The 14,036-nt window shown below is 45.1% G+C and overlaps 1 protein-coding gene across 1 annotated transcript in view; it reads right to left on the bottom strand.

Annotated features, from left to right (window-relative positions):
• The window catches only part of RYR3 (ryanodine receptor 3), a 394,047-nt gene that overhangs the window by 56,192 nt on the left and 323,819 nt on the right, over positions 1 to 14,036 (bottom strand). Inside the window, exons 69-72 of the mRNA XM_007462557.1 lie at positions 12,878 to 13,198; positions 10,339 to 10,579; positions 3,449 to 3,536; positions 3,261 to 3,353 (exon numbers count right to left, since the gene is read on the bottom strand). Coding sequence (XP_007462619.1) covers positions 3,261 to 3,353; positions 3,449 to 3,536; positions 10,339 to 10,579; positions 12,878 to 13,198 — 743 coding nt within the window. The remainder of the gene's footprint in view (positions 1 to 3,260; positions 3,354 to 3,448; positions 3,537 to 10,338; positions 10,580 to 12,877; positions 13,199 to 14,036) is intronic.

Below are 14,036 nucleotides of genomic sequence, written 5' to 3'. Positions count from 1 at the left end.
GGGGGGGTGGTGGTGGTGGTGGAGGGAATGAGAGAGAGGCGAGTGAGCAGCTAGGGGGATGGGAAGAACAAGCAAACAAAGTCACACACGTCATTCTGAATACCCTGGACAAGCATAAAGATGTCTTCTCAACTCCTCCCTGCCCTTTTCCAATACACTGAAATCACGCTCATGGGGTGGAGCGGCTTTACACGAGGCACTCTAGTATTTGCTGCATCACAACTCTTTTATTGTTTATAATCTTGGTCAAGGAACTGGCATTTCTTGGGCTAAACACATTCTAACTTACCATTCCCCTCTGAGGAAGCTGCTGCCACTTTTCCAGAAAACAAAACGAGTTTAAAAACAAAACAAAAAACACGCTGCTCAGCTTAGTTATGTATGGCTTAACATATATTTGCAAACTGGTGTTATATAAACAAAATACAATCCAATGAGCTCTCCCCAAAATGTGCTTTAGCTGCTGGAAAAAAGGACACATCTTTGAACTGACCTTCAATTAATCAAGTAAGAACAGTGTGGCCCACTGTATATTTTTTCCACTTCCTTTCCATTTGCAATGGCATGTGCAGTGTGTGTGGGCATGCAGCATGCCAGCACACATATCTCTGCCATATGCACTGAGGCCAACTTCATTTATACAACACCAGAATTCAATTATGAGTGCAGATAAAAGCAAGCACAGGTGACCATTCAGATCAGGTAGTAGAGAGAACATGTCATTTCAGGGAGGCAAAGGCAATGGGGATTCAGCTGATAATAAAGAGAATACCCCCTCCCCATCCTCGCAATATGTAGTTCTACAGCCAAGAAATACCAGAAATGGCTATGAGTTGCTGTTTATTGGAGGTATGATATCTCTCTGTCTGAAATAATGTGCTGCATTTATGTAACATTATTCAATTCTAGAGATGCATTTAAAACTGACTTTCCAACAGGGCCTACTGGTAGAGCTGGGAGAAGTCAGGCAGTAAGCTCAAGCCCATTCTACAGATTGGTGAACTGGGGCCCCGGGAAGTTAAGTGAACGACGCAAGGCCATACCTATACCGAGCAGCTGGGCCAAGAGTGGGACTTCGCTTCCTTTCAGGCTCTGAATACCCTGGACAAGCATAAGTCCTGTTTGCTACTACACTTTGTGGCTCAACTGAGGCCACAGGAATGATATGAATATCTGTTACCCTGAGAAGCACAGCAAATATTATTTAACATCTAGGGAGTGTCCTTACATCCACTACACTGTAACTTTGACCCTCTCCAACATACCTCAGAAAAAACTGGCATACAATGTCAATGGAAATGAAATGAAAGCATCTGCTCCTATGGACTAAACTTACCAGCAGGAAAGATGCACAGATTCTCAATATGCTCATCCTCTGACAAGACTAACATACCCTTTTCCTCATTCAGTGATGTGAATGAACAATTCCAGGTTAGTTTGTTAGTAGGTTAGTTTTGAAACATCATTCTTTGTCACCTCTTCTCTTTCCAAGTATAAACCCAAGGACCCTGAGTATGCATTCATCACCAGAGGGCTGAGATTATCTTTGCCATTTCTGCTCATCTGGGATCCAAATCCTTGTATCAGAATCATTTTCTTTGCTTTTTTGCCATCCGCTGACAATAACAATGGATGCTAGCTGGTTCAATCAAAGGCCAAAAGACCTACCCCAAGTTGAAGGTAGCAAGGAATCTGTCTGGGATTCAGTGACTTTCGGTAGGTGGACAGGGTCAAACGAGACACTGTAATGGTTTTAAGAAGCCCCTTCAGAGGGAACTTAGGGATAGATATCCAGGGATCAGGAGTCTGAAAATATCCTTCCTCCTGTACCTCACATGAGCAGCTGTGCTTGCCAAAAGTCAAAGGCAAAATAAACTTTGGAAAATCAAATCAAAATTATCCAAAGCGCAAAAGGATGCACCTTAAGTAAGGTTCCTTTGCAGCAAAGATTCCTCTTGAATGTGAATATATATACACCTAATCTCTCTACATTGTACGTGCACAGTTCTATTTATCAAACTTTACTAAACAGCGCATACCAGATTCTAAACTCTGAGAATCAAATTTTGGATGCTGGAAGAAGTGTTAATGCCAACACAGCTTAAAGATGGAAGGGATGGAAAGTTCAGAGTGACTGCAGCTGACCAGAGCTAGGCACGCCTGGTGAAGTTTTGGGTGTTGAAATTTTCACTTTTGGTGGCCCCTGGTCTGCAGCTCTGCATACAAAGGTCTTCTATCCCAAATGGTTATTTGGAAGGTTGCCCCAAGAGCTTTGCTACAAACCCGCGACCGTCATCTTTCCAGGACTGGTTCTCACTTCTGAGAGATTCCCGTGCACACTCCACCTTCCTGGGACTCAGAGGCAGCACTGTACCAGCAGTGAGAGAGATGCACATCTCAGGTGTCACACGTCTCTTATACGTGACAGTACAGTCAACCCTCACCCAGGCACGCTTCTCAGGGGAAGAGAGCCCAGGTAGGCCACGACAGCCGGGAACGAAACGGCACATTTAAGTAAGCCTTGTTTTTGTGTGTACACCTAAAGGAGTGTGTCTGAGAATTCTCTCCAATAAAAACAGCAAAACCTCACTGTGCAGAGCTGACTCAGGGGGAACCCGGAGGCCGGCTGCCCCTCCTGTATTCAATAGTGCGACACCCTCCCTGTAGGTGACTCTGTTTTCAGACAGATCTTTGCAACGCCCTCTTTCAAACATTTCCCTGCAGGGGGATGGACAAATGTTTGGGTTTCTGAATGCAACTCACGTGGGTGGAAAATAAACAGAAGGCATTAAGAGGTCAGCACAGCTGAAATAAAGCAGCTACTAGATGTTCAAGATAGGAAGAAAATAAGTGCACTGTAAGAATATGTGTCTACGAAATCTTCAAAGCAAGGCAATGTCCTCACAGCTAATTAAAAGGTGGCTCTAGGCACATGTATTTTTATAGCTTTTCTACACAGCAAGTAGTTCTACTTTAAAACAAGTACCAGCAGCTTTTGTTTTAGAGACCTCTCGAATGCCTCAGGCAAGTCTTGAAACTTAAACTTTTTGACGCACAAAGCAGCTACTTATTTATAAAATGTGATGACCATGCTTATTTGAGAGCAGTTTCTTCTGGCTCATTCTCAAAGAAAGAACAGTGGACCTGTTGGTTTCTGTTGTTTGACCTAAACGCAGTAGGAGCTAATCCCTTCATACACCCAAGATAAGTAGCTTAGGTCAAGGTTGGAGAGTCTTTGGAATTGATTTCTATGGACTTACTTTTGACATCTTGCTTTTGCTGTCTCCAGTTAAAAATGCCAAATTATTAATTTCGTTCTGAATCACAAAATTTTGCTCTTCCCTCTTGAAGTTCTAAGTGGGGGGAAGTAAAAAAGCAAACATTACAAGAAAGTTGAGGTGTACCTTTCACCACCGACTCTAAATCCAGGGCCCCCATGTGTGCTTACGTGAGATTTACACCACAGGATGAAGACCTCTGCCACCATGCGGAAGAGCTGGTCAGAGTCAGCATCGGGGCTTTTGAGCCAGTTAGATCTGAGGTGAAAGATAAATGAATATGCACGTGGAATTCAGCAATGATTGAAAGAGTCACACCCTAAAAATTATACCGACATCAGATGCACACATTTATCCAGATAAAATTGCATTCCCATAGAAGGCAATCTTCAGAGAGACTAAATATCAATATATTCCTTGCATGCTTAGCTACAGGCATGTAATTGTTGTAGGTATTTTTGAAGACCTACCATACTCATTTCCATTTTACCAAAGGATTCCAGGATTCTCTTAGCAAACGGATGTCAGAAATCAACCTTTCAAAATGGTCAAAGGTAAAGTTTTTTTGTCCTTTAAACTGAAGAGGTGATTAAGGTTACATTCTAAGTTTTGGGACAGGCCTCCTTTAATCCTCAAGTCTAACAAGACTAGGAAAGTCTTGGTCAGTATGACATCTAATCTTGTCAAGCCTCTGAAATTCTGAGCACTCTATAAACAGTTCAGGCCTTGCCCGTTTTCCTTTCAAAGCCACTTTTATGAATGAAATCTGTAAGACAATAATTTTTTTTAACTGTTATATAAAGTGTATAGGCAGAGACCAAACATCTCCTATGCCCTTTGAAATGGTTTGCAAATTCCCTATAAATAGGCATTACTCATTTGAAAAAAAAAAAATACTAGGCTAGGTTAAGAAATTTCACAGTGGCGGCAAGAAGGCTCAATTGCAGTGGAATTCAGTCATTTCCTAAAAGTTGTCTTGCCCCTATCTTGTGCATTTGAATTATATTTTGAAACGGCTGGGTGAGTAAATATTTGCATAAAGTAACACATCAGAAATTAAACTGTCTATCGTCTTTCTTAAAGAAAACTTTGGGGCTGTCATGAATGGTCTAAAAAAACCTCATGTCCCTTGGTTGTATGCATGGTAATAGCTATCAAAAAGCCAGTTCCCTACGCCCTGGGACATCAGACTGAATTGCTCTGAGCAGCCTGTACCGTCTGCCCATTCACGGAAGGCACCAGGCTAAGGAAGAAAGGTGAAGACTCATGAGGCCAAGACCACCTCTGGGTTCCTTTCTCGTCTCCTCAATTCCTTCCCGCCCTGCGTTCCAGCCTCATGGACATTCTTGTCTAATCTTCCTTGTTTTCTACCTCAACTAGCCTCTCCTTTATAGGCAGACACTACAGGTGGTCTGCCCAACACTCATTCTCCTCTTCCTCCTTAGGCACAAACCCCCATTTTACTCCGACTGTGCCCTGCTGAAGGTCACATTACCCAGCCCCCCTCCCCCCGCCCCCGAGGGACAGCCATGGAACTAAGTTCTGATCAATGAGATGGAAGAGGAAATTGTTGGATGAGCCTTCCGAAAAAGCTCTCTGAAAAAGGATCAGATAGCTGAAGGAGCCCTTTTGCCTTTCTACTCCCTCTCTGGAATGAAAACGTGACAGCTCGAACTCCAATTGGCATGTTGCACCTGAAGTAACTTTGAACATGGAAGCCAGTGTTGAGGACAGAAAGACAGAGGAGTGAGGGTTTCTAATGAGGAGCAGCCATACTGGCCATGGGTTGGCTATCTCTGGACTTCCTTCACGTGTGAGATTTTTCTAATTTAAGCCACTCTATAAGGTATCCATCACTAGAAGCCAAATGCAATCCAAACTCCAGGCTTGAGACTGGTAATGCTTTTTGATTTCTTTCCTATTGATTTTTCAGGAGCGCTTTCTCAGGGTCAAGCGTCAGGTTTTATCAGAACCGCCAGCTGTTCCTTCTGTAGGGTTCTGGTTTAAATGTGCTTCATAGGCTTGCACTGTGCCTTGAGTGGGAAGAGGCAAGGGGTCACATCCTATCCCGCCCAGGAAAAGCACAGCCACAGGCAGTGTGAGTCGCAGGAACACTGAAAACAAAATCTCAGGTAAACATTTGCTCACAGGAGAAAGGGGCTTTGCATACCTTTGCCTTCATATGGGAATGCAGTTTCAGCTGAATGAATTTTGTTTTCAACACCCTTCTTCCAAGAGGCAGATTTTTACTCTTTGTCTTTAGTGAGGTTCCATCTTCAGGTTCAGAATGGTGGGTACACATGAACCCACCGTTAAAGGTTTCCCCCCAGGCACGTAAACTCTCTGCACCTCTCAAACCAGATTAAGTCAGTATTTGCAGGAGGACAGAAGAACCTGACCTTGCCTCTCCAACTTGCCCGTACACTTCCTACCCCCAAATGATGTAACCAGACTCTCTCCTCCCTGCTCCCAGCCTTCCACAGAACTCAGACCTTTCTCAACATTCAGACATTTGATCCTTTTGGAGGTAATTAACCGACCTGTGGGTTTCTTTTATCATCTGCTCTGCATGCTGCCAAAAGGCAGCTGGGAAATGCAAAGCTGTAGGTGGGGGAGACAGTTGGGTTTAGAGGTAAAACAGAAACAAAAAGCGGGAGAATAAAGGAGAGTTAGACTGCTACTGTCAAAATGACAACGTATCAGGTTTTCGAAGACAGTAAAGCCAGTTATCAGGTTTTGAAAGAAAGTAAAGCCATGTTCCTATATTCACGGCCCGGTTGTCTGACTAAGAGGTAAGAGCTTTTGTCTCTGCCTTGTTCCTGAGCCTCTTGTACAGGATACAGCCCGAGGTGGTCACCACACAGGATTTACTTGGATTCCCTTCAACAGTTTGCGAGATGGGTTTTCACCCAAGATCGTACTATTTAAAGTTGGTCGTTTCTGTTCAGAGTGTGACTGATTTCCAGAAAGGAGGCTGAGACGCTGCTGCCTTGTGTAGAGAGGTTTGTTCGACCTATGTTGACGTATAATCTCCCGGCACGAGGAGATGGAACCCTGATTCGCCCTGCTCGGACCACAGCGCGCCGGGAGCTCTTGCTTATTCTGGGTCAGCTTCAGGTCAACACCGACCCACAGAAGCTTCTCTTCAGAAGACTGTTTCAGCTGTCGAAGAGACTTGGAACACTGCTGTGACAGGGCTGAAGGAAGTCCAAAGGTTTAATATGACGAGAGAAAACAGGGGAGGACAGGACAGGATGGCTCTCTTCAATGTTCAAAGAGCTGCCACAAGAGAGACTGGAGTAGTTTTGTGTGGCTCTAGAGAGCAAAATCAGAGTTGATAGGAGATACAGATCTGAACACAAAAACGGTTCAGAGTGGGGGGAAGGGGAACTGGATGAAGGTGGTTAAAGGTATAAACTTCCAGTTATAAGATAAATTAAGTCCTAGGCGGTGTAAGGTGCAACATGATTAATCTAATTAACACTGTATGTTATACATGAAAGTTAAGAGCGTAAATCCCAAGAGTCCTCATCACAAGGAAAATATACTTTTTCGTGTCTTTTATTTTGTATCTGTGTGAGGTGATGGATGTTCACTAAACTTATTCTAAGCATTTCATGATGTATGTAAGTCGAATCGTTCTGTTGTATACCTTACACTTACAGAGGGCTGTGTGTCAATTATATCTCAATAAAACTGGAAGAAAAAAAATGAATGAGAAAGAGTTGAACAAAAATGGCTTTAACCGTCTGAAACTAGAATGGGAAGGCACGCACAGTATGGCTGTACCTGTCATCCATAACCGTGGTGGAAAATCAGGCCGGAAATGCACCGCTAGGAAAAGGGAAGAGGATATTGATTCATCCAGTTATTATAGGCAAGATGAGCTTGGCCTCTATTATTCCTGCCAACTCCACAATCCCGTGCTTCCAAGCCAGCCAGTTCTTTTGGGTGAAGGAAGAACTTGAAGGAGGTAAAGGCACACACACAGGAAGGAAGTATTTCTGAGTGAGGCTCAGATGGCCATAGTGCTCCCTGGTGTTCAGGGAAGAAAGGGTTGAAAAGTGGGGATGACTGAATTAAGGATGATCTCAAAGACTCTCTGACATTGCCATTTTTAGCAACTGTCAAACAACGTGTAAGTGGAACACACTCTATCTTGCATCTTGATTATCAATAGTGACAAATGCAGTTAAAGAGCTATTCCAGGGGCAACCTTACTCTACCTTCATTTCTGTTTTCACCTCAAACTCTGACAAATTCCTTCGCTAACCTGCTAACATAATTATGTTATCAGAAATGACTAAAATGATGACCCTGAAATCAGGATTTCTTTTGAGACAGTAGTAAAATTCCCCACAGATAGGTAAGGAATTTCATACACACACACACACACACACACACACACACACACACACATAATGTGTGTAAGATGTTTATTTTGCAAAGCTAAATATAAGTAATCTTAAGTAAATATTTTAAACAGTAAGTACAATTTACCTTATGAAATAAATGCTACAATGGGCATATCCAGACCTATTCCTTGCCCATGACAGAATGGCATACCACTCAAAAAGTTAGCAACGTTCTCCCCAATATCCCTAGGTCTTTTCAGTATCTACAATGGAGCATTTGAAAATTAAACCTTCCCAAACGTACAGTTTAGGCCTCTAAGCTTTAAGAGGGTGTGGTATAATAAAGACATCTATTTGGTCTTTGCCTTCCACTGGGACCAACAGTCCTTTGTTCCTTTGCCTGTTCATGAACATTAGGCTCCTATGCCTTCATTGCCCCCTCATCCAGCTTAAATCCCAAGGCCAATCTTTAGAATTACCCCATAATATACACCCTCAACTCCCTAACCCATTTTTCTTTGTCACACTCATTTTGCAAAGCCCCAACCCTGGTTAAATCCAACTGTCTTCCCAGTCTGGGCCCGTACCTGGCAGCCAAACTGGCTGGAGGAAAACACGAGTTGCCAATGGGTCCCACTTTCAATTCACGACCGCAGATCTCCAGTGGCGCCCTGCATGCTGCCCGGCAATCCCACCCACTTCCCTGGTCCACCCGCTCTCCCACTCTCCCTGGGCCCTGCCTCCTTCCTCCTCAAACCTCCAAGCACCTTCTCTATCTTAAAAACTCTCCTACTGAGCCTGCTTCTTCCCCCAGCTAGCAGCCCGTTTCTCTGTTCCCCTTTATAGTAAAACTCCTTGAATAAGTTGTCTGTACTGCTATCTCCAAGTCCTTTTCTCCCATTCTCTTCCAGCCTACTCCAAAGAGGTCCTCATCTCCATCGCTCCATTGAAGCTGCTCTTGTCAAGGTCACCAATAACCTTCATTCATCATCCTTTCCTCCTGGAAATCCCTTGTGAAGTTGGCATCCAGGACACAACATTCTGTTGGTTTCCTCCTGTCTCACTGGTGGCTCCCTCTCAGTCTCACTCACGGGTTCCTTCTCTTCTGCCTGACCTGAGCACATGGGCTCAGTCCTTAGAACTCTTCTCTCTCCCTCTCAAGCCTTTATTTATCTCATCCAGTCTCATGTCGCTCAAAGACCACATATCAACGTGTAGATGACTCTCAAATTCTCATGTCTACATACCAGGCCTCCCTCCTGAACTCTGGACTCATATATTCAACCGCCCACTCAACATTTTCATTTTTGTATTGAAGAGGAAACTCAAACTTAACACGACTGAAAGTGATACCCTGATCTTGCCCTAAAAAAACTTCTGTATCCACAATCCTCCCCAACTCAACTGCTGGGAACTCCATCCTTCCATTTGCCCAGAATCATCTTTGACTCCCCTCTTTTCTCTTATTCCCAATCTGCATGTCCCAAGGGCTCTACCTTTAAAACAGGCCCAGAATCTGACATCTTCTGTCAACCTTCATTGCTACCATCCTGGTCCCAGCCACCACCAGCTCTTTTTTCTTTTCTTTTTAATTGTGGTAAAATATACGTAACATAAAATTACTCATTAGCAACATTTAGTACAACCATCACTATCTAGTTTCAGAATATTTTCAGGACTCTGAAAGGAAACCCCAGCCCCATCCTCTGCCCCAGCCCTGGCACCACTAGTCTGCTCTGCACCCTCAGCTCTTGACTGGGTCACCGTGAGCCTCTCGGCCGGCCTCCTCACTTCCTTATTTGGCCTGACCCCTCACCACAGCGTTCAAAGACTGAGTCAGATCACATCACAGCTTATCTTCAAAGCTGCACCGAATGCTCGCTCGTCTCGCTCGGAAGAGAAGCCCTGGCCCCGTGGAGAGAAGACGGCTTCTCGGGCGCCTCCTCCTGCTTTCCTGGCCCCTCACTCTTCTCCAGCTGTACTGGCCTCCTCGTGATGCCCCGAACATCCCAACGCACACCCCTTCCTCGGGGCTTGTACCAGATGTTTCCCTTTCCTGGGAACATAACCCTTCCCCAGACCTGCACGGTTCCCGACCTCACCTCCTTCGGGTCAGTGTTCAAAGGTCGCTTTCTCAGTTAACATTCTTTTAAAACTGCCACCCTGGCACTCCTAATTCCCTTTACTTTGCTTGTATAATTTACTTAGATAAGTAAATTATAAGTAAAGTGTATAAGTAGATCTATAAGTATATAAGTAAGTATATTGTAAATATGCAGGTATTTGTTTTGCTTATTGTCTGCTTGCCCCACTCTCCTGCCGGAACGAAAGCTTCCCGGGCCAACGTCTCTTTCCGTTTTGTTCTCTCTTGTCCCCTAATGCCTACAACAGTGCCTGATACCCAGTCAGTAATGTCTGTTGAATGAATGTGTGAGAGAGCAGCAGAGGGGCAGAAGTGGGTCGCTGCTGCCCTTATTCGACTAACTCCCTCTTCCCTGTGGTGGCCTGTGAAGACGGAAGGGGTGGCCATATGCCGCTGATCATGTAGACTCACTGGCCAAGGAGAGCATTGCCCAGAGGTCCCACACTGGGGATTCTGTGGGGGAGGGGCACTGGTGGTGGCAGCTGTGACCTCCCTCTCTCACCTGTAACAAAACCCAATACCGTCTCTCCATCCTGGGGACTTGCCTAGGCCTCCTCCGTACCTGTTGTTGTCCACGTAGCGGATCAGCATGGGGTAGAAGGCATAGAGGTCTCTGCAGAGGACGGCAAACTCATCCAGAATGAGGAGCTCTGCCTCCTGGGCGTCCCCTTTGCTGTCGGCTTTCAGCTGCTCCTCTTCCTGCACGGTCTTCACAGCCTTTTTCTTCAGCTTCTCCAGAGTTGGGATGAAGTGGCTTCTTAGCAGGTCTGCCCTGGCTTTGCTGACGATTGGCTGGGCATACACTGTGTTAGCAAACAAAGGGCCTCCCCCTCATTTTGCATGTTATGACAATCGATGAAAGGAAAGAAGGGATACTCAAAGGTGAGGCTGTGAAAAGCCGTCAACTCAGGATGGCACTTGCCCTTCCTTCATCCCCTGCTTCGCACTTCCATCTCAGGAAGGCTCAGTTGCTGGGGGCGGGGGTGGAGCTACAGGAGAAGGTCTCTATTCCTGTTCTGCTTCTCTAGGCCATGGGGAAACCTTGCCACCCTTTGACTCTTCACGTATGGCGTTTGCTATACCTCTGAGCTCTTCATAACAGGCTATCTTGTTTCATTTTAGAGTACATTCATGTTGGTTTTGGCTCACTAGCTAGATTATAAGCCTTTTATTCATAATAACCAACACTGTGCTGAGTCAAGAGTAGGCACCGAATACTACGCTTTCTGGTTTATAGAAAAGTCTCTTGTTAAAAATATATGGACCCAACCACAGTTCTCAGCCCCCAGGACCTGAGAACTGCCAACCTACTGCCTGGGGACTCCTCTGGGCCCTGAGAAAAGCAGAGAAACTACTATCATCTATAATAAACTGAGAGGCAGACTGGGGTGGCCACTAGAAGTCGATGAGCAGAAACAAGCAATCAGTGGGACCTGGGCCTATGGTTCCAGCCTTCTTGAAGAGAAAGATAAAACTTACATGTCTCATCGAGTTTCTTAAATGGAATATCCTATTGGTCTAATCCATAATAAAGATGAGAATCAGAGTAATTATTTAAAGATAAGTGAAATAAAATTCTCAAGAGTCATGAACCATTCACAAAGTGCATTGATTGCGTATTTTGTGTATTTCAAAGGTTCTTTCATGTAGGGCGTTTCAATTGGAAACAGCCTATAATCCAGCACTTTTTCTTTTTAATCTCACTTTACCTTATTTTTTGCTTTCATAAATACGGCTGTTTTTGAAAGAGAAGGCGAAAACAGTTCGCTGCTGAGAAGCATTAACCAACAGGTCGAAACAACACTGCGATGGCTCACATTTCACACTCCAGCCTTCACCGGGCTGCATTTCTGCTTTGGATCTGGAATCGGACTGGCTGTTCCAGATATGGCTGATTTGAGGTTGCTATTTAAAATGGACTCTGTTTAGGCACCAGGAATGAAGTGGCCTAACTGAATGAGATCTGGGTTCACCTGTGAAATAACAGGTCACGTTCAGTTCCCATCAGTGTGCTGTGACATCTTTCCACTGCACCTCTGGGGAAGGCTAAGGGAGTCCATCCAGTCGATTACCTTCCTTCCCTTAATCCAGATTTAGAAATTAGAGCTCCTCAGCAAATTGCCTCAGGGCTAACAATATTCCTGGGCTAATAGGTAAGAAAGGAGCTCCAACTTTATCTACTCATACGTTCCCAGAGGTCTATACTGTCTAGGAGCCATCAGTACCCAAAGTATTTATAATTTGAAGTTCATTTCAGAGACAGGAAGGCGGTAGAAGTTTTCTTCCTTGGAATATCTACTCATTTGTCCAGGAAGCTAATAGCTACCACCGATCCCACCGCTGTGTTTTATGGTTAGGAGATTGTAGGGGTGAAACGGCTATGGTCCATCAAAACTGCAGGTCCATCATCAAAGGCAATGACTTTGCTTTAGCTTCTGTCTTCTCAACTCTACTCTGACAGAGGACACTAAAATACTCATGGTTTCCTGACTGTGGAAAGTGTGGTTACTAATTTTCCAAGGCTCTCCTCTTTTGGAGTTGTTTCAGGCGCAGAAAATCAGCTAACAACATTCGTTAAGAGCCTACTGCATGCAAGGAGGAATACAAAACAAGACGGAAATCCAAGTGGGGCTACTGTGAACCTAAGTTAGAGAGCGTCTTAGGAAGCATAAAGTGAAATACAAACGCTAGAAACTTACAGTACAGCCCAGATGGGAGTGAGTTTTGTACGTGTGGAAGACACGCAGGATCACTTACCAAGAAAATATGGCCAATTATTACTGTAAGAGCAAATGGGAATTCTTAAGTACCAAAAGCAAATAAACAATGATCATGGGAGTCGGGTAGAGTTTATCAAGAAGGGCTTCCTGGAGATTCGAGGGACCTGGGTTAGTTGGGGAGTTAGGCAGGAGCATTTGCTCCAGGAAGCTCTGCAGGGGAATAAGTCAATTCTTTTCACTGTTAAATAACTAAGTGCGGGGAGGGGGAATAGCTTAAAGATCGACTAAGAGAAGAAAAGAGAGTCCAGGCGTCTTGGGGCTGGGGCTGGGGCTGGGGCTGGGGCTGGGGCCGGGGCCGGGGAGGAAAGGCATGTGTGGTACCTGCAATGCGCTTCATCCAGGAGGCCTCATCGATGCCCAGGTTGTTGTTGATGATTTTCAGAATGTTGCCCAGGATGACACTGAGGTGTTCAGAGGTGACCTTGGTGCACCAGGGCCCTGTGCTGGGGGGCAGGTGCTCAGGCCCCCGCTCCCACCAGTAGGACAGGTAGTTGCAGAGCATGGGCAAGATCACCTCGATGACGTGGGGCATCTCCGTGTACCGGGCCCCTGACTCGGCCAGGTCGTTGATTTCCTTCATCAGGCCTTCCAGCTGGGGGATGTCAGGGCACATCTCCTCCACCGTGTCTGGCATCCCCAGAACTGACCGAGAGGGTACAGGAGGAATAAAGGGACAGTAATTCAAAAGCACAAACAGTGCAACCATCTCTCTCTCTCTGTCCACCCCTCCTTTGGTCTTTAGACATAATTTTCCACCCCAGAGCCTCAAACAAGTAAGCTCCGCATGCAGAGGAGCTTTTGCTCTCCTGCTGCCTTTGTAAAGACCGAAGCTTCCAGAGGCTGGGTTATCTTCTAGATGTCATATTCAGGTTAGAACACTTAAACTGAATCTTAAAGGAGCATAACAGAGACATGGCCGAGGGACATTTCATAAGACTTCTCTGTGATACAGTCAGTCTCTTGCTTCTCCATCCTGGCCTCAGTGCATGCACTCTGAAGGAAAGGCAGGGCTAGGAGAAAAGCAACCCGTCGGTGTTGAGTTGCCAATTTGTGGTTGGGTCACCTGGATCATGTCTGTACTGTTTCAAAGAGGAAAAAGAAACATCTTGCATCAAAGATTCTTTCAGCTGGACCAGAGACAACACTTTCCATCCAGTTGAAATTTCGGGGAAGAAAACTTTGCACATACATTGATTTCTGCATTTGCAAAAGAAGTTATTGATGACCTGAAGTAACCTTTGCCAAGACCTCTTGTCATTCGCTTAAACCTTTTTGTTTCTGAATGTTTATGTGCAAGGAATAGTGAGTCAGCCCTATCTCTCCCTCACACTGAGTGACTGAGGTCACTTCACTGAACGAGGACAGACAGGATGAGATGATGACAGAGTTCAACATTAAACGTTGTCAGATACAAGAATAGCAAACAGAAGCAGCCAAGGGGCTATCTGTCTTGTTCTTCTTAAGGCAAAGGACACTCTTT

This window comes from Lipotes vexillifer, unplaced genomic scaffold (assembly GCF_000442215.2).
Source record: "Lipotes vexillifer unplaced genomic scaffold, Lipotes_vexillifer_v1.1 scaffold164, whole genome shotgun sequence".
NCBI classification, from domain to species: Eukaryota; Metazoa; Chordata; class Mammalia; order Artiodactyla; family Lipotidae; genus Lipotes; species Lipotes vexillifer.
The sequence above is the reverse complement of the archived record's forward strand: the minus strand, read 5'-3'. Positions and strand labels throughout refer to the sequence as shown.